Source organism: Cydia splendana, chromosome 1 (assembly GCF_910591565.1).
Source record: "Cydia splendana chromosome 1, ilCydSple1.2, whole genome shotgun sequence".
Classification (NCBI taxonomy): domain Eukaryota; kingdom Metazoa; phylum Arthropoda; class Insecta; order Lepidoptera; family Tortricidae; genus Cydia; species Cydia splendana.
The window spans coordinates 18,290,704-18,314,769 of record NC_085960.1 but is presented as its reverse complement, the minus strand read 5'-3'; the positions used below and the strand labels follow the sequence as shown (position 1 = coordinate 18,314,769).

Below are 24,066 nucleotides of genomic sequence, written 5' to 3'. Positions count from 1 at the left end.
TCTAGAAGAGCTACGCATAAACCGCCGGCTGTCGACCATATGTCAAGACCGCATCCTTGCATATTTTGGCCACCTCTCACGACGTTCTCCTGATAGCCTAGAAATGACGACTATGACGGGCAAAGTTGAGGGCCAGAGGACTCGCGGCAGACCACCCGCTAGATGGAGCGCACAAGTCACTACACCGCTGCATCTACATCTGCAGGAAGCCGTACATATGGCGGGTGACAGAAGCCTATGGAAGAGACTGGTCAGCAACATTAGGACATGATGTCACGATCCTCAGCATTGAGGGAACGACTGATGATGATGATGTTATTATTACTTACATAAAAGCTCGGCGTCTGATAACCTAAATTTATCACCGTCGTACTTCTGAGTGGCTCCTTATTACTTTATTAGTTTTATGAGTCAGCCGCAACTAAAACTATATCCACATAAATCTGGCGACCAATTCAATAAGGAGTTAGCGAAACTTATTCCCAGTTGGGTTTACTTATAACGCGTAATAAGAATGTTGCTACCTAATTGGATCCTAAGAGAATATCTTTCTAACGCAAAACTCAAATACAGGAGCACGTCTGCCTGCAGCTGAGTAGGTACCAATTACTATGTCTAGATAAACTTATTTCAGGCATTCGATCAAACTTAACAGCACTACAATTCTGTAGCAGTTCTATAATAGGCCGCAGAGAAGAAAATACCTCACAGTATTTAATCATAAGTTACTTATCCTGTCGGCGGCCGATTGTAAAAGCCATATCATGAAACTTTTCATATAATTATGATTAAGTTTTGTTCAGGCATATACCTAAATACAGTAAATACTACGGCATCTGCTGACCGATGAGAGCGATGTAATCGTCCATATTCCTAATAGTCATATACCAGGCACATAGTAAAGTAGTTGCATGATTATGATGTTGGCTGTGTTAGCTGTGTTTCGTGTGAAAAACATCGGCGGAAAAATATTACAGTTTGAGTTACACCGCCGACATAATTGTAGCAATTCATCTTACATTTATGTTTACTCAGAACAGACTTATCGAACAACACTAAACCACAAGCTCGGCACAACTTTGATCATTAACACTTTTGTCTCCGCCCATACTTCAGCACGAAGTACTGTCGAGCGCGAAATCGAAACAGCTAAACGGCATCCGGCTGGTAATTGTGCCTATTTCTTTCTATTTACCGTCGTAATCTTTTGAATAAAATGGAATTTCGTATCGTTACTCGGAAATGATCAATTTTACTGGTAGAAAATTGCTTGTTAATGAGAGATGGTGTAATTGGTGGAGTTCAGCCAATCTTACAAATGCACGCTTATGGTAAGCATAATTTAAAAGGAACCTACTTAAAATAATATTTAAAATATGAAATATTTTTTTTTATTCATAATGAAATGAAATTAAAACAATTAACTATAAAAATAAGTACATTTTAAATTAACAAGGTAATTTATTTAATAAAATATATTTGTTTAATTTATACCTCATTGAACATAAAGAGGTGCTAAATCGGACTTAATACCCCATTCTCACATTCTCTACCTGTCAGTCTCTATCAATGTTATCAACTTATCATCCACGAGCGGAATTATTCGCAGCACATCTTATAAGTTCGAGCGAGATGTCAGAGTTGAAAGTGACATTTTGTAAAGGGGCCCACAGATTACTACCAGTTCGCCGGACGATATCAGCCGGCCAACCAGTTGTTCGGAGCTGTCAAATTTTGCGTTTAACTGACAGGCCGATATCGTCCGGCAGACTGGTAATCAGTGGGCCCCTTAATAATCCAGTAACTTTGTCGAATTTTGTTACCTGGCTCTTTTGCGTCAAATCCGGTAGTTCTGATTTTTTGCAGACTTGTTTATGATGTTGGCCCAATGAATAATCCAAGTTTGTGACTTCGAGCGCCGAACGCAACATTGTCAACCCTGTTTTTTGGTACGATCTTGTGGCTACCGGGCCAAATCAGCTTTGATTGACCTTAGAAACAATTGTGCCAACCGGCATCGCCTGAGACAAAAGTGTATACTCAGTGCCGGATTAAGATATTTTGATGCCCTAAGCATTTCTAGACCATGGTGCCCCCTCTCCGTAGGGTCATCGAGATTACATTGAATTTTTTGGTAAGTTGAGTGACATTGCCGCATTACAGCTGAGAATGGAAATCAGTCACATCATTTTATCACGAAAATTGACAGTGCTGCAGCAGTAACGTTGCAACAGAGTAATGTTGCTGCAGTCGCCACCCGAATGTCACCTTTATTATATTCTAGAATGTTATTGAAAACGCGAGCGAAGCGAGCGCGAAAATTTTTCGATATAAAAACGCAATTTGATAAACAGTTGTACATTTTTACTTTTAGTATGGAAATCAGTCACATCATTTTATCACGAAAATTGACTCGCTTAACTTCAAACTCGGGTAAATCCATCTGTCAGATTATGCGATTTTGGTATTAAGAAAAGGTAATAGGGTAGATATTTGCTGAGAGGGTCGAATGGATTTACCCGAGTTTGAAGTTAAGCGACACAATTGACAGTGATGCAGAAGTAACGTTGCAACAGAGTAATGCTGCTGCAGTCACCACCCGAATGTCACCTTTATCATATCTTAGAAAGTCATTGAAAACGCGCGCGAAGCGAGCGCCAAAATTTTTCGATATAAAAACGCAATTTGATAGACAGTTGAACATTTTTACTTTTATAGTCTGTTTTTTTTTTTAGCATTAGAAAGAACTTCGCAGTAAGCTTGTGGTTCCAAATCCGGCACTTTTAGCGGTAATAATTTGAAGTAAATTATATGTATTGACCATGCTACATTAGATAATTCAATAATTATTAACAATTAAAGAGCCTGATATAAACTGCACGCTTGCTTCTGTGGAGTTCTTTCTAATGCTAAAAAAAACGAACTATAGTATGGAAATCAGTCACATCATTTTATCAGTCACATCATCATTAGTCATTTACAGTGCTGCAGCACTACCTTACAACAAGTTACAACAGAGTAATGCTACTGCAGTCGCCACCCGAATGTCACCTTTACCGTATCCTATAATGTTATTGTAAACGCGAGCGAAGCGAGCGCGAAAATTTTTTGAAATAAAAGCGCAATTTGATAGACAGTTGTACATTTTTACTTTTAGTTCCAACCAGGCGCGAATCCAGGATTTCATACAGAGAAGGGATGGGACAGTTTTCTATCGGCCTAGCTTCGCATAGGGCTCGATATTTAAGGGTTTCAGCGAGGTTGTTTTCATACAAAAAAGATGCCAGAAAGCAGAGCTTGGAATTGACCAAGTGAATGTGAAGTGTGAGCAATGCAGAAGGCCCAGCTGCGAAAGAGGAAAGCTTGGATTTGGATCCACGCCCAAGTGTAATTAAGGCAGTTGATCAACTTTGCCATAAGGCAGAAGACCTCGCATAAGAAACAAATCGAATGAAATCGAATCTATGCATGTAATCACGACTCTTCTACTGCTCGCTCTTTGGCTTCACTCGAAAGCGCTACTTGATAGGATGCTTTTAGTTTTCGGCTTTCACGGGGCCCCTTATAACACTTTGACAGTTAGGTCTCAGGATCGCGGCTAAGGAGCAACTCGGCTTGGCCGACAAATGTGGCGTGCAAGAGAGCTAAATTCGCTATAAAATCGGTAACCTATGTCGAAAAACTCGGCTGGCCGCAAGCCCGAAAGCAAGATTTTTTTCCATGACTTTATGGGCCTACGCGTAAGGTCAAATCGAGACGGGTTGTTAGTAAGCGTTGTGAATTACCGATTGTTTCCCAAAGAATTACGCGCCATTATTTTTGCAAAGTAGCTTTTGGACAGCTAATAAAAAATCGTGTGGTAAAAACGATGTGTCTGTCCCTAATTTTAAAATTTGTTCACCTTTTTCAACCTGGCATTTTGGTGCCCCCCTGAACGTGGTGCCCTAAGCACGTGCTTGTTTTGCTTCTTGGTTAATCCGGCACTGTGTATACTCACTGCACTTACTTACCCTACGAATACAAGTTGGAAAAAATGTACATTTTGAAAGGCTTTATCTCGGAAAATATTAGATGTACAGAGACAATTCTAGTGTCTTATTGTAGCAAATTTAGTCTACTTTAAAAACGCCCTAGGAAGTTACTATCAAAAACTAGTACTTTAGGGTTATAATCGCCCAAATCTAAAAAAAATGCGGTTTATTCGATTTTTGACAAAGTTGCGTTCGGCGCTCGAGGTCACAAACTTGGATTATTCATTGGGCCAACATCATAAACAAGTCTGCAAAAAATCTAAGGATTTGACGCAAACGCAAAATGTATAATTTTAATGTATTAAGCTCGAATCGACGGAAAATCGGAAATTGACAAAGTTTACCGCTGGGATTCACAAGTCAAACACAAAAATTTACATATTTGCACTGAAATGGAGTTTAAAAACGTGTTTTTAGCTTACTCGGAAAGCTTATAACTGGAGTTAGCTACTGCAAATATTGAGCCCACGCTCCTTGGCGACTTCATAATAAATAATAATTTCAGTATTTTATTCCAAATTTTGGAATCTTTGCTCTGGTCTCAATTTAAACAACAACTTTTTCCCCTTGTAAAACAAGTAACTTTTCCGTTACCCGTTCAATGCCTGAAGACTTATAACTTATAAAGTAGGCACCTAAGTCATATAATTTCCACTTGGCCTTATTTGTTTGCTGAGCACCTACGTTTCCTCGGGGTAGTTCCTTCGCTAATGAAGTATTGAAAAATCAAGCTTATCTCATTCCGAATAGAGTCTACATTTGAAATCAAGATACAGAGTAAGAAAACAGCGGGAATCTCAGAGTTAGCCCATTACCTACCCGGCAAATAAATTTGCCTCATAGGTACTACATGCTTCCAGTGTTTTATTAGATCCAGTCGTAAAAATCTTAAGAGCAAAAAACTCGTGAGTTCCGTGTCTACTGTGTCGTATGTCTTATAGGGTGTATCTAGGTATGAATGTATCTATAGAACATGTACCCAATCTAATGGTATGCACACCTTATACTACAATAAGTTGTCTAAAATCTTATTACTCGTACTACTTATAATTAAAACAGGCAGATTATCTCTATAAACGTAGCGTATGATAACAAGTGAACAAATCAAATTATTTTATGAAATATTTTTTGATTTGTTTGTTGTAAAAAGTACCTAGTCACACTTTTTCTTTAGTGTATGATATCTATTTCAGTTTGTAGTATGATAATATTAATAATCTATTTCATAGTACTTCTTGGTACTCTCAATGTGCAGAATACTGGCTAATTTATATGTCCAATAATTATCTTTTAGAACACAGTCAACACAGTCGAGTCGACTTTACAGACTAACAAATGTAACTTATTTTGAGTTCAATTACATTTGCCTAACAGATTTTCCTTCAAGCGAAATGGCTAAACAATCGCATATAGCTATTACAGCTCGCTCGATAAGCTAATCGTAAATACAATATTTCCTGAATATTCCGATCTGTGGTTTTATGGTTAGTGATCACAGAGCAGTAGGTATCAGTTTGGTCTGCTACTACGCCACGTCAAATCCATTATGACGGAGACTAAATATAAATAGGAATGGCTGAAACTTTTCTACAAACCCATCCAGGTAAGTGACAAAAGTCGGTAACTCTTCGGTAGCAACAGAAGCGTTCCACTACCTACCTGCCTTCTGGCTTCATCATCATCTAAACTATATTAAACTAACAAGATTATGATATGAGTATGAAATCAATAGGTGTAAGTGTATGAAACTTTACAAGGATTTGAAAATCCAAATATGACAAAACCATTATTGATGTTGGATTTTCAAATCCTTGCAGTTTCATAAACTTATTTATTTCATACTCATATCATAAGTTTGCAAGTTTAATACTTAGTTACAATGTGAATAAAAATGTGTTAAAGGGCTACCCCACGCCAATGACCTTCGATCTGAATCCCTTAGTTTTCTGGTCATAACTTTTGTGTTAATTAGTTTAAATAAAAATAAATAAATATTAGGGGACATCTTACACAGATCAAACCTAGCCCCAAACTAATAGTGTAGTAAATAAAGGTAGTGGACCCCGCAGTAATTCCTCAGCCAGAAAAAACTTTACAGAATGATAAAGTATCAATAAATAAAAAATTTTTACCCACTGCGCCAAATTATATTCTAAGATCATATAAGAAGAAAAAAATGACAGAGAAATTTTCCGATGAAAATGAGCGTCAAAAAAAGGAAGTATTATAAAAACATATTCTCATGTTTGACAAAACTTTTAGATTTTTTTCTAGTATCACATACTGATACAAATAACTTATTTTGTAAAATAATTTTGGACTGAGGAATTACTCGGTTCAATATATAATCAGATTTGTGTTTTTACCTAACTTAGGAGTGTTTTTTTTTTGGATATTTATAATGTTAGTCTCGGCTCATACTATACAATAACCAAGCTAAATTTCATCGACTCAGAAATTAATGCATGGGTCTCCATACAACAACTTGCTTCATTTACTACACTATAAGCAAAGCTTGTACTATGGGTACTAGGCGACGATATACATACTTGTATAGATAAATACATACTTATATACATAGAAAACAACCATGACTCAGGAACAAATATTAGTGTTCATCACACAAATAAATGCCCTTACTGGGATTCGAACCCAGGACCATCGGTTTAGCAGACAGGGTCACTATCCACTAGACCAGACCGGTCGTCATAGTTTAAAATTAAAACCCTGGACACGTTTATCGAGTCGTCAAAGACGAACCCAAATATGTAGATTTCGTACATGTAAGATCCTTCACTGCAAACTAGATACGTAAAAAGTGTTTTTTTAGACAATGTTGAAAAAATTCATAAAAAAATAAGTATTAATTTTTTTCAAAATCCGGTAGACAAAACCGGAGATAAAAGATTGAAAAACCGATAACCGTTTGTCTTATAATTCTATCTGTAGTGCAAAAAAAGGAGATACGATTCAAAACTTGTTAAAAATCGATGAAAACCTCGGGTAGCCCCTTAATAATGGTTAGACTTCAGATTTTGGCAGTACTCGTTTCCATTGCTCTTGGGTATATTTTCGTGGATAGCGTAGGCCGCAGTGACATTTTCCCGCCTTAAGCCGGCTTTTATGGTAGGTTGGTAGGTACAGTCACCTGCAATAATATGTTACACAACAAAGGCCGCAAAAATATCTGACACGATCTTATTTGTAGAGCCATAAGAGCGTGTCACATATTTTTGCGGCCTTCGAAGTGTAACATATTATTGCAGGTGACTGTACAGCATACTTTAGCCGAGCTAAAAATGCGAATTAAATAGAACTCGTTCGAGGAGAGCCGTCAGATAACGCCTCATAAATTATGTACGCTGTTCCCTCCAGTCATTCCAGTGAGGTCTGATAATCTTTTTACCTAAGCACCATTGAAGTTAATATACTTATACTTACTTTTCACAGTCGCTCGTTAAAAACCGCCATATATACAGCGTCGGCTGAGAATACGTTTGTGCCATATCCATTTTTGAGAAAATCGTTTTTTAATGATTCCCAAAATACCAAAAAATATGCTATATTGACACTAATCGGTTTATGAAACAAACCATTTTTGAAAAATGTTGTGCCATATCCGCAATCTAATACTATAGGATAATTACACTCTGTCAACAGGATATTATCACAAAAGTGTGACATATCCACAACTCACTGGCAACGGGAATGCACTTATGTTTTTGGCCATCCTGTATGTATATAGCACAGCACGTAGATACATGAATTTAATTTGTTAATTTCGTTGTTGGTTGCAGTTCGTATGTGTAGGTCTTCGAGCAACACGGAAGGGAGGCGGCATTCGCACTATTTCCCCTCTGCCGAGGTACAAGATTAGCGCGTCAATCTAATCTAGCGCGGGTAATAAAACTAGTTGCACTTGGATTTTTCACTAGACCGAGTCCAGACGCGCGCGTGAACACTGCTGCACAAAAACGCCTGTTTGCTCGGTTTTTTGTTATAAAAAGAGGTCGGGGACATCAAATTTACAAAAAGAAAGTGTTACATTTCACATGTAATATTTTTTTTTACATATCATACGTTTAATTACATTCAAACACAATTATTATATTTTAGTCTCATGTAATTGTTGGATTTATCGATTTTGCTCGCTCAGTACAAATTGCGGATCGGTCGAGCGACAAATCCGACTTCTCATCTCTCAGAATACAATAACATACTTCAACGAAAATGTGTTAGTGTGCGTGTTGTGACACTTGTCACTCGTCCGTACACAAAAAGAGATCGAGGTTTGCAAGATTTGTCTTTGACGTGTGTCATTTTCTATGTATTTGTGTCGTCATTACAGATTGGATTTTGTATGTAAGTGTGTGAGAAGTGCGACTGTGTGCACCTTTCCCCCCGCGAAAAATGGCAGAAAGATTTGTACGGTGAGATATCCCTTGGGCCCCTCCCTTCCGATGTGTCGGAAGCCGGTGTTGCTCGAAGGTGTAGGTAGATTTCATTGTACCGGTACTTGATCATTTTCTTTACAAATTGAGATTATTTGACTTGGTTCTAGGAAGGGGTTTCCCTTTCAGAGATACCGCTAAAATGGAAGGGTATCCTTTTCCTAATTCAAAAAATTATGACACCTGTCACCTGTGCTGTCAACGCTCTAGAGTCTCTAGACGCCCAGTCGCCTAGTCCTTCACTTTAGACAAGCAATATTTGATTCTATTTTTACGAAGAGAAAGTTGAAAATGGCATAAGCGTTATAATTTATAATCATAGCACTTATGAACGTTGATATACAGCCCTTAGGGAATATAACCAAACGGAGTGGTAATTAACAGGCGTTCCCCTCTGTCGAAAATAGGCGGCCAATGGTCAACCACATGTATGGACTGACGTTTATCTGACATGACGTACCTATACATTTGATGTGCCCTCCCCCGCAAAAAACGGCAGACTATTTTGTACCGAAAATTATAGACATGGCGTCTCCGTTGGTTATATTCTCTAAGACAGAACCCTATACAAGTGTATTATTAATATATCTAATTGAGAAAATTATTAGGTAACTATCTAAATTAAGTCTGTAAAATTGCTCCTAGTTGTTATATCCAGGGAATTGTGTTTTGAATCTTAATTTTAACAAATTAAAATTTCATTTGCCTTGGCAAGATTTGATCCATGGGAGGCTAGATAATAGAGGTATTGCTTGATTAATACTAGGATTAGTATATGTACATACATTATTTTATGACTTTTATAAAGTTTTACAGTAAAACTATTATTAATAACATAATTCATGAGTATTTGCAAATAATATTCAATCTAATCACCTACTTAAAAAGAAAAAATATTATAAAGTATATAAGTTTGTATTATAAATAAACATAATTGTGCTGAATATGCCTGAAAAGAATAATATAATGTACTAGCGAACCACCCCCGCTTCGCACGGGTTAACAAATTATACACCTAAACCTTCCTCAAGAATTACTCTATTGATGGGTGAAAACCGCATGAAAATCTGTCCAGTAGTTTTTGAGTTTATTGCGAACACACAAACAGACTGACACAGCGGGGGACTTTGTTTTATAAGGTGTAGTGTAGAGCTGAAACCTGACACAAATAGTATGTATTATATGTATATCTGGTAAGTCCCTTTACTTTAATTATTTTGCATCATTGTTAATAGCCTTCTTTTATCTTCAATATTATGAATCATTTTGATGCAATGACACATATATAATGACCAATATGAGTGTCGCTACGTTACTGTACCTAAAACAACATGTTTATACTTCAACTTAAAATTACTAATTATCACATAGTGCTTCTTCTGTCCTATTTTTTATTTTATTATTTTTCTTTACTTGGCGATCCAATTTCATCTTGACTCTTATCTTCATTCATCACTTCCCAATAGGATGGTGGTGGATCACTAATGCTTGCTTCTAGGCCAGTTTCAAAATTGTCTTCTAGTTCTACGATCCCAGAACAATCTCCATAATGACCCTCTCCAATAACTACTGGTATAACAGATGTTGCGTTTCTATGTGGAAACGGTAAATGAATAGTTACTCGGATATAGAACTCTTTGCTGATTATTTTACAATGCTGTATTGAATATAAGTGTGGTGGTGTTGGAACTACACATGCAAAGTTTACAGTTTTGTATGCTAAGACCGGTGGGGTGGTGCATGTACATCCACCAATTGTATTATCAACAACTTTTGTTTTATTACTGAACATCCCTTCTGCTATGTATGTTGTCCTGCTGCAAAGTTCAGTTGTGAGGTAAGTTATTTCTGTATCACTGTCATTAGTCACAGACAAATCTAAAGTAGCGTTCTCACCAGGTGTTAGAAACGACTTTGAAATCCGCACTTTCAATTCCACAATATGTTCGGTAGAAGAAAATAATCTAAACAGTTTCTTTTGGAGCCCATAAGTAAGTGATTCTACAGTATTGGTGGGGTTAACATTTCCATATACAGTGATTTGTTTCTCAAACCTCCTTGCAAGACTAAAAAAACTTGGCTTCTCAAATTTCGCCTTTACCTGGTAGGTGATATTGCTGTGTTTATCTTCAAAGCTGGATGGTATATCATATGGCATGATAAACTCGAATCGAAATTCATACGCGCCAACTGGCAACGTCATTGTTTCATCCGACGGTTTATTAAGAATATTCACGTGCATTGACAAAAACACTTCATTGCCGGTGTAGGTGTGTGAATGGTTACCATCGTGTTCTGTCCATTTGCATTTCGCCGTGCCGATAAGGGATAGAACAGCCGTCTGGTATTCGGTTGGTTCGTCGATTGCGTAGCTAAGTATCCCGTTGATAGGTTGACCGGCCCGGTGGATACCTTCCCGAGGTTTCCGTATATATATCCGACATGACACACCCATGTTCGTTTTTAATACAATTCACACATGGAATTTTAATAATTTAATGTTGTTTGACAGCGTAATGCAACGCGATATTTTAATGATGCAATATGACAAGTATCTGTTTAGATTCAAGTTTCAAAACAAATATAAAATGATATGACTGTCTGCCGCGCCGGGGAGGTAGGTACTGTAGGTTCGGACGCTGGTAGTCAAAAAAAGACTTTATATTAAGGTGATAATCTCTATTTTAGAGTAGCTGACACGTTTGACACAAAACGTCATTTTTGACATATCGTTACCATAGAGCTAGCTGTAGCAGGGGTCAAAAACTCCTGACGTCGGCCAAACTCGGCTCCGATTTTTTTTTTCTTTTTAAACAATTATGGCCTGGATGCGAGTCATAGAACTCGGCTCCGATTATTAAAGCGTTAACAGACTATCGCACCGCACCGCGACCTTGGAGCGGTTCTAGGAATAGCTCGTACTGGCGTGGGCTTCCACACTATAGCACCGAACCGTCAAAACGGTGCGATCCTAGCTTACAGACTGCCGCACACGTGCGCCAGTGTTGCCAAGTGTCCCATGTTTCCGTGTTTTTCAATGAATTTTTGCAATGGAATCCTTTAAGATTGAATTTCAATTAATGTGGTTCCGCTTTTTTAGAGGTAGATGAAGAGCGTGAGGTAATATAATGCACCTTTTTCCATGAAAATCTTAAAAAATGTGTGTCTTTTTAAAGCACTGCTTCCGCATTTTTGTTATTTCATCGGCTGGCTACATTGCCGTCCACTGTCATAATTTGAAAATGACAGCTGTCAATCGGTGCGATGGAGCTTACACACTAGGGAAATTGGTACGGAGCGCACCAGTATTATTATTCCACTGTCATAATTTGAAGATGACAGCTGTCAAACGGTGCGATGCAGCTTACACACTAGGGAAATTGGTGCGGAGCGCACCAGTATTATTATTACCTGTCAGTTGGTGCGACGTGCATGCCCACCGCACCGCTATTAATAATAATTATGTGCGATGGAAGCTTACACACTATCGATAAATGCTCCGCACCGCACCAAGGTCGCGGTGCGGTGCGATAGTCTGTTAACGCTTTTAGGGTTGGCACCACTCGACTTCCTTTTGCGTGCACGACCACAGATAAGATAATCACTTGAATTTTGACAACCCTAAATAGCCGAAAGGGATAGTGCCATATATTAGAAAGGGATAGCATGATTCGACCCTGAACCGCTGTCAAACTTCGGTTTTGTAGGAAGTTTCCTTTCTGTACGATAGTACTATTATTTATTCTGTGGCTGTAGCTGTGGAGCTAGGTGTGCTAACAGACGGGCGTACTGGACCACGCTGACGCAACTAGGAACAAAAAAGCTTTTGTATGGAATTTGGTGACCTAGCCATAGCCAAAAAAACGAAATAAAACGTCAGTGCTATTTATCTGTCAAGTCAACTGTCAGCCACATTGCTTTGTTGCTTGTCATGGCGGTTCGCATGTTTTACTTACGTATTTCTTGGAATTTCTTTTTTAAAAGCCTTCGTTATTTTCCAAAACAGTCAAACGTGATAAGAATGTACAGTGACTCAATAGATTTTGTTTAAATGCCACCGAAAATTAAGTTGTTTAAGCGCGAAATAGGTGGCAAAAGTTTATGGCGAAATTTCCATTAGATGAAGAACGGTGTATATTGCTTTAGATACCTTTACCAGGCTATAAACACATCGAAAATTTGATATTTCATGTCCACTTTCATTATGAACTAGGGATGTACCACAAGTATCGATAACTGTAGCCTAATTTTTTATCAATGTAAATAGTAAAATAAAATGAGTGAATTTCCTGATAACTTGCATGCAACATGACTATAATTATTTCTCCGAATATTTTTAGTGAAAAATTATCTATCATCTGTGCATTAATGGAATGGACATTATATTGTATATTTTTTGGAATCTAGTAATTATTTAAGATTTTAACCTAAAATATAAGAAATGTATGTGTGTCTGTTTTAATGATTAAATGTTTTCAAAACATTGAATATTTCATATTTCATATTTTTCAGATGCAGGCAGTGGGTAAAATAAGTTGTAAAGGAAGACTTAATTTTATTATTCAAGAATATAATATATAGAAAAAATCATTTAAGTTAGATTTACACATTGTAATTTTGACACAGGTGAACACACATTTTCCTCTGTTACCTGTGGACCGTCGAATCGTCGGGATGTATATTAAATTAGTTAAAAAAATCCTTTTACATATTTTTATTTGAACAAATAAAAACCGGGCAAGTGCGAGTCGGACTCGCGCACGAAGGGTTCCGTACCATAATGCAAAAAAAAAAAAACAAAAAAAAGAAGCAAAAAAAAACGGTCACCCATCCAAGTACTGACCACTCCCGACGTTGCTTAACTTTGGTCAAAAATCACGTTTGTTGTATGGGAGCCCCATTTAAATCTTTATTTTATTCTGTTTTTAGTATTTGTTGTTATAGCGGCAACAGAAATACATCATCTGTGAAAATTTCAACTGTCTAGCTATCACGGTTCGTGAGATACAGCCTGGTGACAGACGGACGGACGGACGGACGGACGGACGGACGGACGGACGGACGGACGGACAGCGAAGTCTTAGTAATAGGGTCCCGTTTTACCCTTTGGGTACGGAACCCTAAAAATCGTGTTCACATTTAAGTCTAACCATGTATTAGTCCACTCAAAGAACACTATATAATTATAACATACGACTTAAATGTGGACTCATTTCTAACCTGATCTCGAGTACGAAATTTGTTGACAGGGGCCTATGTTTCAACCCTCCCCAAGTTATCGATATCGATAAAATATGCAAGCGTGTAGCATACTACACTATTTAGGTCTGTTATGTTGGTACTATTGTTCTTTGACAGTTCTTTGTCGTACATGTTGGAAATGATTGGAGAACCAAACTCTCAAAAACTGATTCCAGTCGCTAGTATGGAAGTCCCGTCTCTTAAAACGTAGTGATTATATTCTCTTTGTACCGGACCACGGCCTTGGTCCGGTCAGCCTTTCTTTTTCTCGTTTTCACTCATCGAACAAGCTTTGAACCGTACTAAGGTCGTGATCCGGTACGCCCGTCTCTTACACATTTAAAATAAAAGGCCTTTACGGACCCCCGGATGCGATTTTGCGTTATATTGAAGCATTTTCGTGCTATAAGCCGTAACAAGAAAGAGATATCTCTTTTTAGCTCTCATTTATGGGTGCGGCGCACTAAGGTCGCGGTGCGGTGTGGTAGTCTGTTACGGCTTTATCACGCGGGCGTACCATCGCCCACACTGTCCACCGATGTACAGTTAGGAGGGTTGCTGCAGGCTGACGCAACTAGGAACAAAAAAAGGTTTTGTATGGACTATAGTGACCTAGCCATAGCCAAAAAAACAAAATAAAACGTCAGAGCTATTCATCTGTCATGTCAACTGTCAGCCACATTGCTTTGTTGCTTGTCATGGCGGTTCGTAGGTTTTACTTACGTATTTCTTGCAATTTCTTTTTTAAAAGCCTTCGTTATTTTCCAAAACAGTCAAACGTGATAAGAACATACAGTGAGTCTATAGATTTTGTTTAAATGCCACCGAAAACTAAGTTGTTTCAGTGCGAAATATGTGGAAATTGATACACTCGCGAAAATCGCAAAAAAGGAAGTTTATGGCGAAATTTCCATTAGATGAAGACCGGTAAGTATTGCTTTAGATACTTTTTGCCTTATTTTGGTGTAGCAGGCTATAAACACATCGAAAATTAGATATTTCATATCCACTTTCATTGTGAACTAGGGATGTACTACAAGTATCGATATCGACTGCAGCCTAATTTTTTATCAATGTAAATAGTGAATAAAATAAAATGAGTGAATTTCCTGGTAACTTGCATACAACATGACTATAATTATTTCTCCGAATATTTTTAGTGGAAAATTATCTATCATCTGTGTATTAATGGAATGGACATTATATTATATATTTTTGGAATCTAGTAATACTGCAATGTTCTGCCGCCAGAGTGCAGCACTACCGACTCTAGAAAATTCATAGAGTAACTTATACATACTCTGCCTTAAACTGTTTTTTGACAAGTTTTCACAGACTATAAATTATGACATTGATACATCAAGGCGGTTTGTTAACAAGGGCCTACCGGTAAACGCGAAAATCGAAATTTAGTTATCTGCCTCTTTATCGCTCGAATATGCAAGAGTGATAGAGAGGTTAGATAACGAAATTTCGATTTTCTTGTTTCGCGGTAGACCCCAGATTGTGACAGATAGTGGTAGTGGCGCTACCTACGCAGAGTTTTGCGTAATATTCCCTATTAGTTAAGATTTTAACCTAATATATAAGAAAATGTATGTGTGTCTGTTTTAATTATTAAATGTTTTCAGATGCAGGCAGTGGGTCAAATAAGTTGTTATGGAAGACTTAATTTTATTGTTCAAGAATATAATACATAAAAAAGAAACATTTAATCAGGTGAACACACATTTTCCTCTGTTACCTGTGGACCGTCGAACCGTCGGGATGTATTTTAAATTAATTATATTAAATTATTAAAAAAAATCATTTTACATATTTTTATTTTAACACATAGAAGTCGTGTTCACATTTAAGTCCAACCATGTATTAGTCCACTCAAAGAACACTATTAGACTAGACATAAAAATTCAAAATCGCTCTCCTTCTTGATTCGACTGGCAAATAATATTACTTTTTGGCAACCGGGTTTTTTAACCTAATTAGACCCCGCTGAATCCGAATTTGCCGGTTGCTTAATCGAAATCTTGACCGGAAGTGAGATATTTGACATTAAAGGTCCCTTTTTTTAGTTTTTCGTAAATAACACTTAAACGGTGGCGCATAGCAAAAAATGTTCTGTTACATAAGTAATCTGCATACAATTGCCTACAAGAAAGATTCAGTACAATTTTTCGCTAGGATCAATATTCAAAGAGATATTAACGCGGGAAATTTAATTATAACCACTTCTAAGGTCCCTTTTTTTAGTTTTTCGTAAATAACTCATAATCGGTGACCAATATCATAAAATCTTGTTAAACGATAATAATCTACACAAAATTTTGAACAAAAAAGATTCTGTACACTTTTCGCAGGGATCAATATTTAAAAAGATAATAAAGAGGGAAAGTTCTAGTATAATAAATTCTAAGTTTCCTTGTTTTTATTTATTCGTTAATAATTTGAAAAGTGTGACTCATAGCAAAAAATATCTTATACATAAATAATAAACATAAATTTTTCTACAAGAAACATGTAGAACACTTTTCGCTAGGATCAATATTTAAAAAGACAGAGCAGCGGGTAAGTTATAAATAATCAATTTTAAAGTCCCTTTTTAGTTTTTTGTAAATAACTCTTAAACGGTGTCCCATAGCAAAATAGGTTTTTAAGAATAAGTTATCTACATAAAATTTCCTCCAAAAAATATCTGGAATACTTTTCTCTAGAATCAATATTTAAAGCGATATTAAAGGAAGAAAGTTGATTACAATCAGTTCACAGGTCACTTTTTTTTAGTTTTTCGTAAATAACTCGTAAACGGTGGCCCGTTGCAAAACAATATTATACATTAACATTAAACATAAAATTGTCCACAAAAAAGGTTCTGTACACTTTTTCGTTACGATCAATATTTAAAGAGGTATTAAAGGGGGTAAGTTAATTGTAATCAATTTCCAGGTCCCTATTTTTAGGTTTTCGTAAATGACTAATACATTGTTAAAAATTGGGTCATGTACAGTCGCCATCAGATATATCGGAGCGGCCAAGGTGTTCATAATATCTGAACACGCGCCCTAACGCCTTGACAATAGAGGCGTGTTCAGATATTTGTGAGCGCCTTGGCCGTTCTGATATATCTAATGGCGACTGTACATTACCCAATTTTTAACAATGTATTTTTTATATGTGAAACGCGAGTGAATTGCCTTTAAAAATCCTGTAGCCAAAAAAATTACCATTCCCCCTCCCCCCCTTTATCTCCGAAACTACTGGGTCTACAATTTTGAAAAAAAAAAACATACAAAATAGTTCTTTACCTATAGATGATAGGAAAACCTATTAGAAATATGCAGTCAAGCGTGAGTCGGACCAATTACTTAGTTTTTGAACCGACCCCTACAGGATTTTTAAAGGCAATTCACTCGCGTTTCACATATAAAAAATACATTGTTAAAAATTGGGTAAAGTACAGTCGCCATCAGATATATCAGAACGGCCAAGGCGCTCACAAATATCTGTACACGCCTCTATTGTCAAGGCGTTAGGGCGCGTGTTCAGATATTATGAACACCTTGGCCGCTCCGATATATCTGATGGCGACTGTACATTACCCAATTTTTAACAATGTATTAGTCATTTACGAAAACCTAAAAATAGGGACCTGGAAATTGATTACAATTAACTTACCCCCTTTAATACCTCTTTAAATATTGATCGTAACGAAAAAGTGTACAGAACCTTTTTTGTGGATAATTTTATGTTTAATGTTTATGTATAATATTGTCTTGCAACGGGCCACCGTTTACGAGTTATTTACGAAAAACTAAAAAAAAGTGACCTGTGAACTGATTGTAATCAACTTTCTTCCTTTAATATCGCTTTAAATATTGATCCTAGAGAAAAGTATTCGAGATATTTTTTGGAGGAAATTTTATGTAGATAATTTATTCTTAAAAACCTATTTTGCTATGGGACACCGTTTACGAGTTATTTACAAAAAACTAAAAAGGGACTTTAAAATTGATTATTTATAACTTACCCGCTGCTCTGTCTTTTTAAATATTGATCCTAGCGAAAAGTGTTCCACATATTTCTTGTAGAATATTTTATGTTTATTATTCATGTATAAGATATTTTTTGCTATGAGTCACACTTTTCAAATTATTAACGAATAAATAAAAACAAGGAAACTTAGAATTTATTAAACTAGAACTTTCCCTCTTTATTATCTTTTTAAATATTGATCCCTGCGAAAAGTGTACTGAATCTTTTTTGTTCATAATTTTATGTAGATTATTATCGTTTAACAACATTTTTTGATATTGGTCACCGTTTATGAGTTATTTACGAAAAACTAAAAAAAGGGACCTTAGAAGTGATTATAATTAAATTTCCCGCGTTAATATCTCTTTGAATATTGATCCTAGCGAAAAATTGTACTTAATCTTTCTTGTAGGCAATTTTATGCAGATTACTTATGTAACAGAACATTTTTTGCTATGCGCCACCGTTTAAGTGTTATTTACGAAAAACTAAAAAAAGGGACCTTTAATGTCAAATATCTCACTTCCGGTCAAGATTTCGATTAAGCAACCGGCAAATTCGGATTCAGCGGGGTCTAATTAGGTTAAAAAAACCCGGTTGCCAAAAAGTAATATGATTTTCCAGTCGAAATCGATTTTATGAAAAATAAATCCAGTCTATATATATAACATACGACTTAAATGTGGACTCGATTCTAACCTGATTTCGAGTACGAAATTTGTTGACAGGGGCCCATGTTTCAACCCTCCCCAATTTATCGATATCGATAAAATTCGCAAGCGTGTAGCATACTACACTATTTAAGTATGTTATGTTGGTGCTATTGTTCTTTGACAGTTCTTTGTCGTACATGTTGGTAATGATTGGATAACCAAACATATACACAGACCAATCAAGTCGCTAGTATGGAAGTCCCGTCTCTTAAAACGTAGTGATTATATTCTCTTTGGGTTGCTGTTTGTACAGGCACAGAATAAATAAGTTAGGTATACGATCTATTTACGATTGAATATTTCATTTCAAGGGAATCCCATAGATATAGAATACTTAAAGATTACGTCTAAGCGAGCTGTCACTGTAACCACTATTGTTTAGTGTACGATTACCAATGTGGAACCACCTTGCTGTAGCCATGTCGATAAAGTCATATCGATAAACTATCGACATTTCTTGCAATTTTAATTTTACTTCAAAGGTTTAACGATACCTAAAATGAACAAAAACGCTTTTATTCGTTATTGTGGTTATCAGGTCACAATTTTATCGTCACGCCCCAGCAGGGAACCAAGGGAAAGTTCAGATATTTAATTAAAATACATAAATACCTACTAAAATATGAGTTCCGCAATAATTGAATTATTTTATTATATTATAATATAAGTATTCATTATCCATTAACATTTCAATTATGTTTATGTTTAACGAAGATATTGAAGCTTAAATTATTCGCTATTTCGTTCCGCTGTGTAGCGTTTATCGGTATATAACATGATTAAAATCGACTTTTCAAATCCCTAAAAGAGCACACATATACATTTTTACGCAACCATACACAACTTGGTTCCACCTAAAACGGTTACACCTCGATTTGAAGTCCATCTTGTCAACAGTATGGTTGTCCTTTTTTGACAAACGGCATTTTTAAAAGAGCGAGGAGAGAGAAATGATACTAGTTGCTGCGCCGTCAAAGAGAACAGACAACGTTGGGGCCTTGGGGAATCCCTCATTTGACAGTGACAATCACATGCCGAGATCGTTCAAGCAAAATTTAAAAGCGACGTAGGTATTTATTAACTCTTGAATTCTAATAATTTATCATATTTTTGAATTCAATTTTATCTAATCGACAATATCACGCTATCAATTTAATTGTAGGTAATTGAAATTTTACTGATATACCTATCCAAGCAGTAACGTATTATGTTATGTTCCTGTCTCGTTAGTACAACACCTTGGCTGTGATAAGGAAAACAAATGAATTAGTGTGTACCCCGTCCCATAACGTTATGTATCTAACATATTGCCGGAATCTTTAGAGGTAAATATTTTAATTTTAGCTTGTTTAGATACTTTTACATTTAAAATTTAATAGTAACTACTATTATGGTTTGCGCTACATTTGGATAAACTGTGTTTATTAGAAAACTTCTTGACTGTTTCATTATCATTATTACGTTAATCGAATTTGTGACTCATCTTTAAAGTTAGTTTAGTGAGCGCATTAGCAGGATCGTTAAATACTGATGTAGTATAAGTACCTCTATACCTCTTGTATGTGAGTTGCCACTTTTATTTATACGTAAGTACCAAACGTAGTATGTTCGTGTTCTTAGTAGTTTGGGGGCATATACAAGCTTTGCCTAGTATGGATCTAGGTTTATCTGTGTAAGATTGTCACCAGATATCCATACTATAATATTATAAATGCGAAAGTGTGTCTGTCTGTCTGTCTGTTACCTCTTCACGCTTAAACCGCTGAACCGATTTTGATCAAATTTGGTATAGAGATAGTTTGAGTCCCGGGGAAGGACATAGGGTAGTTTTTATCCCAGAAATCCCTCTTTAAGGGGGTGAAAAAGGGGATGGAAGTATGTATAGGGAATCGATAACCGCTGAACCGATTCGGTTGAAATTTGGTATACAGATAGTTTGAGTCCCGGGGAAGGATATAGAATATTCTAGAACATTCGAAAGTGTTCTGGAATGTTCCACAATGATCTAGAATGTTCTCAAATATTCGACAACATTCCAGAATGTTCTGAAATGCTATGGAATGCTCTCGAATAGTCTCGAATGGTCTGGACCATTTTAGAAATGTCTAGCGTCCTATACCTGAGGCAGATTCGAATGTTCCAGAATATTCCAAAACATTCGAAAGTGTTCTGGAATGTTCCACAATGATCTAGAATGTTCTCGAATATTCGACAACATTCCAGAATGTTCAGAAATGCTGTGGAATTCTCTCGAATACTCTCGAATGGTCTGGACTGTTCTAGAAATGTCTAGCCACCGAGACCCGAGACGGCGTCGAATGTTCCAGAATATGCCACAACATTCGAAAGTGTTCTGGAATATTCCACAACATCTTGGAAAATACAAATAAAATGTACAAATGGCGGACTTAATGCCTAAAGGCATTCTATACCAGTCAACCATAGCCAACCATAACTTCAACTACTCCTACTTCTTCAACTTCTCCTACTTCTTCAACTTCATCTTCTCCAACCTTTTCAACTTCTTCAATTTCAACTTCTTCTACTTCAACTTCCTCAACTTCTTCAACAACTCCAACTTCTTTATCTTCCTAACCTTTTTCGACTTCTGCAATTTCTTCATCTTAGTCAACTTCAACTTCTTTAACTTAAACTTCTCCAACCTATTTAACTTCTTCAACTGCGCCAGCGTATTCAAATTCACTAACTTCTTTAACTTCTCCACCTTAGAAATTCTTCAAATCTCCAACTTCTTTTATCTTCCTAAACTTCTTCAATTTATCCAACTTCGACTTCTCCAACTTCTTCGACTTCTCCAACTTCTTCAACTTCAACTTCTTCAACTTCTCCTACTTCTTCAACTGCAACTTCTACTTCTTAAACTTTAACTTCTCCAACCTTTTCAACTTCTTCAACTTCAACTCCTCCTACTTCTTCATCTTCTTCAACTTCTACTTCTCTAACTTCAACTTCTTCAAACTTTTCCAACTTCTTCAAATTCAACTTCTCCAACTCTAACTTCTTCAACTTTTTCATCTTCTCCAACTTCTCCGCCTTCAACTTCTTCAACTTTTTCAACTTCTTCAATTTCTCCAAATTATTTATCTTCCTACTTCTCCAACTTCTACTTCTTCAATTTATCCAACTTCTTCAAATTCAAATTCTGCAACTTTTTCAAGTTCTTCAACTTCGACTTCTCCAACTTCTTCAACTCCAACTTCTTCAACTTCAACGTCAACTTCTCCCACTTCTTCAACTTCAACATCTGCTTCTTCAACCTTTTCAACTTCTTCTACTTCTCCAACCTTTTCAACTTTAACTTTTCCAACTTCTTCAAATTCAACTTCTCCAACCTTTTCAACTTCTTCAACTTCAACTTCTCCAACTCGAACATCTTCAACTTTTTCAACTTCTCCAACTTCTTCAACTTCTCCAACTTTTTCAACTTCTTCTGTATCAACTTCTACAACTTCTCCAACTTCTTCAACTTCTCCAAGTTAAAGTGGAGGTGGAAGTAATGTTAAGATACAAAAATATGGTTGCCTGTAAAGTCGGTTTACGGACGATAATTTTGCGTGATAACGTCATAAGAAAACATTACCATTACATTACGTAACGTTACCATGGAGATTTGTCCACAACGTGACACTTTTTCGTGCATGTATTTATAAGACGTTATCACGTCAAAATTAATAAATAAAAGAAAATAATATCTTAAATTAAAAAGGGCTCAGAAGACCTTTCGTTACAAATGAAGAAAGTTCGTATTTTTGACTAATTAGTCATCCATTTTGAGGGTGAAAAGAAGGATGTAATAAAAAGCAGATTTGTTTAAAAATTATGGTACCCAAATTACTAATTCCACGCAGACGAAGTCGCGGGCAAAAGCTAGTTTATTATATTTTTAAACGGCCCCCAGATATTTATATCTAAAAAGCCTTTCTTCAAAACCATTTTTCAAAAACTGCAGACCGAACATACTACACATTAGCCTAAATGTTTGCTATGATTTTTTTAATTCGCTTGATTTCAGGAACCATTCTTAACTAAAGGACGAAGGAAAAGGTCCAATTAACATCTTCAGCAAATTTGGCCACAATAAGTTTGCTTTGGCCCCTTTAATTGCTATGGGGATCCACTGTGACATCAATTTGCGTAAATCATCCGATGGCAACTTTGTTACTGGAGGTACAGTATCAGGGGTCGCGAGGTATACTCTAGACGAAGAAATAGTTTATACAAAGATTTCAATTTCATTAAACGGTAGGGGATATTTAGAAGTACACAATACTAGGAAGAAAGATGAAGCTGACGGATTAATAAAAGAAGAAGAAGAATATTTAAATGAAGATATTACAGTTCTGGATGACCAAAATGGACAGGTTCTGCCAATTGACACTTATGATACACAGTTCCACTTCCAACTGCCACTGGATATACCACCGACACTCAACTTTGTTAAAAGTTCTGGCAGCCATACAGTGCGATGCAAGATTATTTATTATTTACAATTAACATTTGAAAGTCCCGAAGGTTGTAAGCGTTTTAGCGCAACAATTAATGTTATACCGGGCGTGAATCCGAAGTTGTCAACAGAATCAAGAATTTACGACAAGCAGAGGAAACTAATACAATTATTAAGGGACAGCTTTGTTACTTTAAAAGCTACAATTAACAATCCTGTAGTAACGCCCTGTAATAAAGCTGAATTAGTATACGAGATATTTAATGATACTAATGTTAACTTTAAATGCGTGGAAAGCAAATTAGTGGAAGTAATATCTTTACCAAGAGGATATTACGATTCGACTTTTGCTTATGAAATAGTTACTGATATAAAGATGGCCGGAGTGAGAAGTGGCGAATCTCAAACTATTAATGTAGAAATACCGATACCTAAAGACGTCAACTCTATTGAACATTCCCAACTTATTGCTCGTGATTATTTTGTGAAGATAACTGTCTATCTACCACTACCGTATCGTAACGTTACTCTGAAGGTACCGCTGCAAATAGCAGGTGTTGCGAAAGAAAGTATAATGGATGACGATGAAGTGCTCACCCTTTGGGAAGCAATGAATGAAGATCACATTCAACCTGATCAATATTAATGAAATGTAACTACTGTAAGTAATTTTAATGTGCATTAATCAATTAATAATCAGCCAACAACACTATCAGCCTCATCATCATCATATATTTAAGAGTAGCAAAATTCGTAACTGTAAGTGTAACTCATGTAACAAATATTTGTTTTGTTGTGATTTTTTTGCAAATGTGTTAAAAATCGTCGTACGGCCTACGGCTCATAAAAGACATCTCGGGACTCGTAAGTAATATATAATGACACACTTCGCACTCGCCATAAAATGTAGGCAGGTACTTACTAGGTATTTTAATTAAAATGCGAATACTATTAACTACCTACCTACTCTAGTGTCTTAATTGTTGTTCTTTTACACAAAGGCACTGCACGACACATGTAAAACTTGTTATTCATTATTTTAGCTTATATTTGTAGGTATGTACTTAATATATTTTAGAAAGAGAGAGAGAAATTAAAAACTACAGTTTTAATCTACGCTATGACTGACAGTTTGA

The 24,066-nt window shown here is 36.3% G+C and overlaps 3 protein-coding genes across 3 annotated transcripts in view; 2 read left to right on the top strand and 1 right to left on the bottom strand.

Annotated features, from left to right (window-relative positions):
• Positions 1–24,066, top strand: part of LOC134791987 (gamma-aminobutyric acid type B receptor subunit 2) — a 226,464-nt gene that overhangs the window by 41,340 nt on the left and 161,058 nt on the right. The gene's annotated exons all lie outside the window — the stretch shown is intronic.
• LOC134791364 (arrestin domain-containing protein 2-like) lies at positions 9,414–11,030 on the bottom strand. The gene has a single exon (XM_063762375.1). The coding sequence runs from the start codon at positions 10,935–10,937 to the stop codon at positions 9,882–9,884; it is 1,056 nt and encodes a 351-aa protein (XP_063618445.1). The 5' UTR covers positions 10,938–11,030; the 3' UTR covers positions 9,414–9,881.
• On the top strand, positions 19,677–23,919 carry LOC134799012 (uncharacterized). The gene is made up of 2 exons (XM_063771452.1): positions 19,677–19,790; positions 22,499–23,919. Exon 2 carries the CDS (start codon positions 22,593–22,595, stop codon positions 23,574–23,576), a length of 984 nt encoding a protein of 327 aa, XP_063627522.1. The 5' UTR covers positions 19,677–19,790; positions 22,499–22,592; the 3' UTR covers positions 23,577–23,919.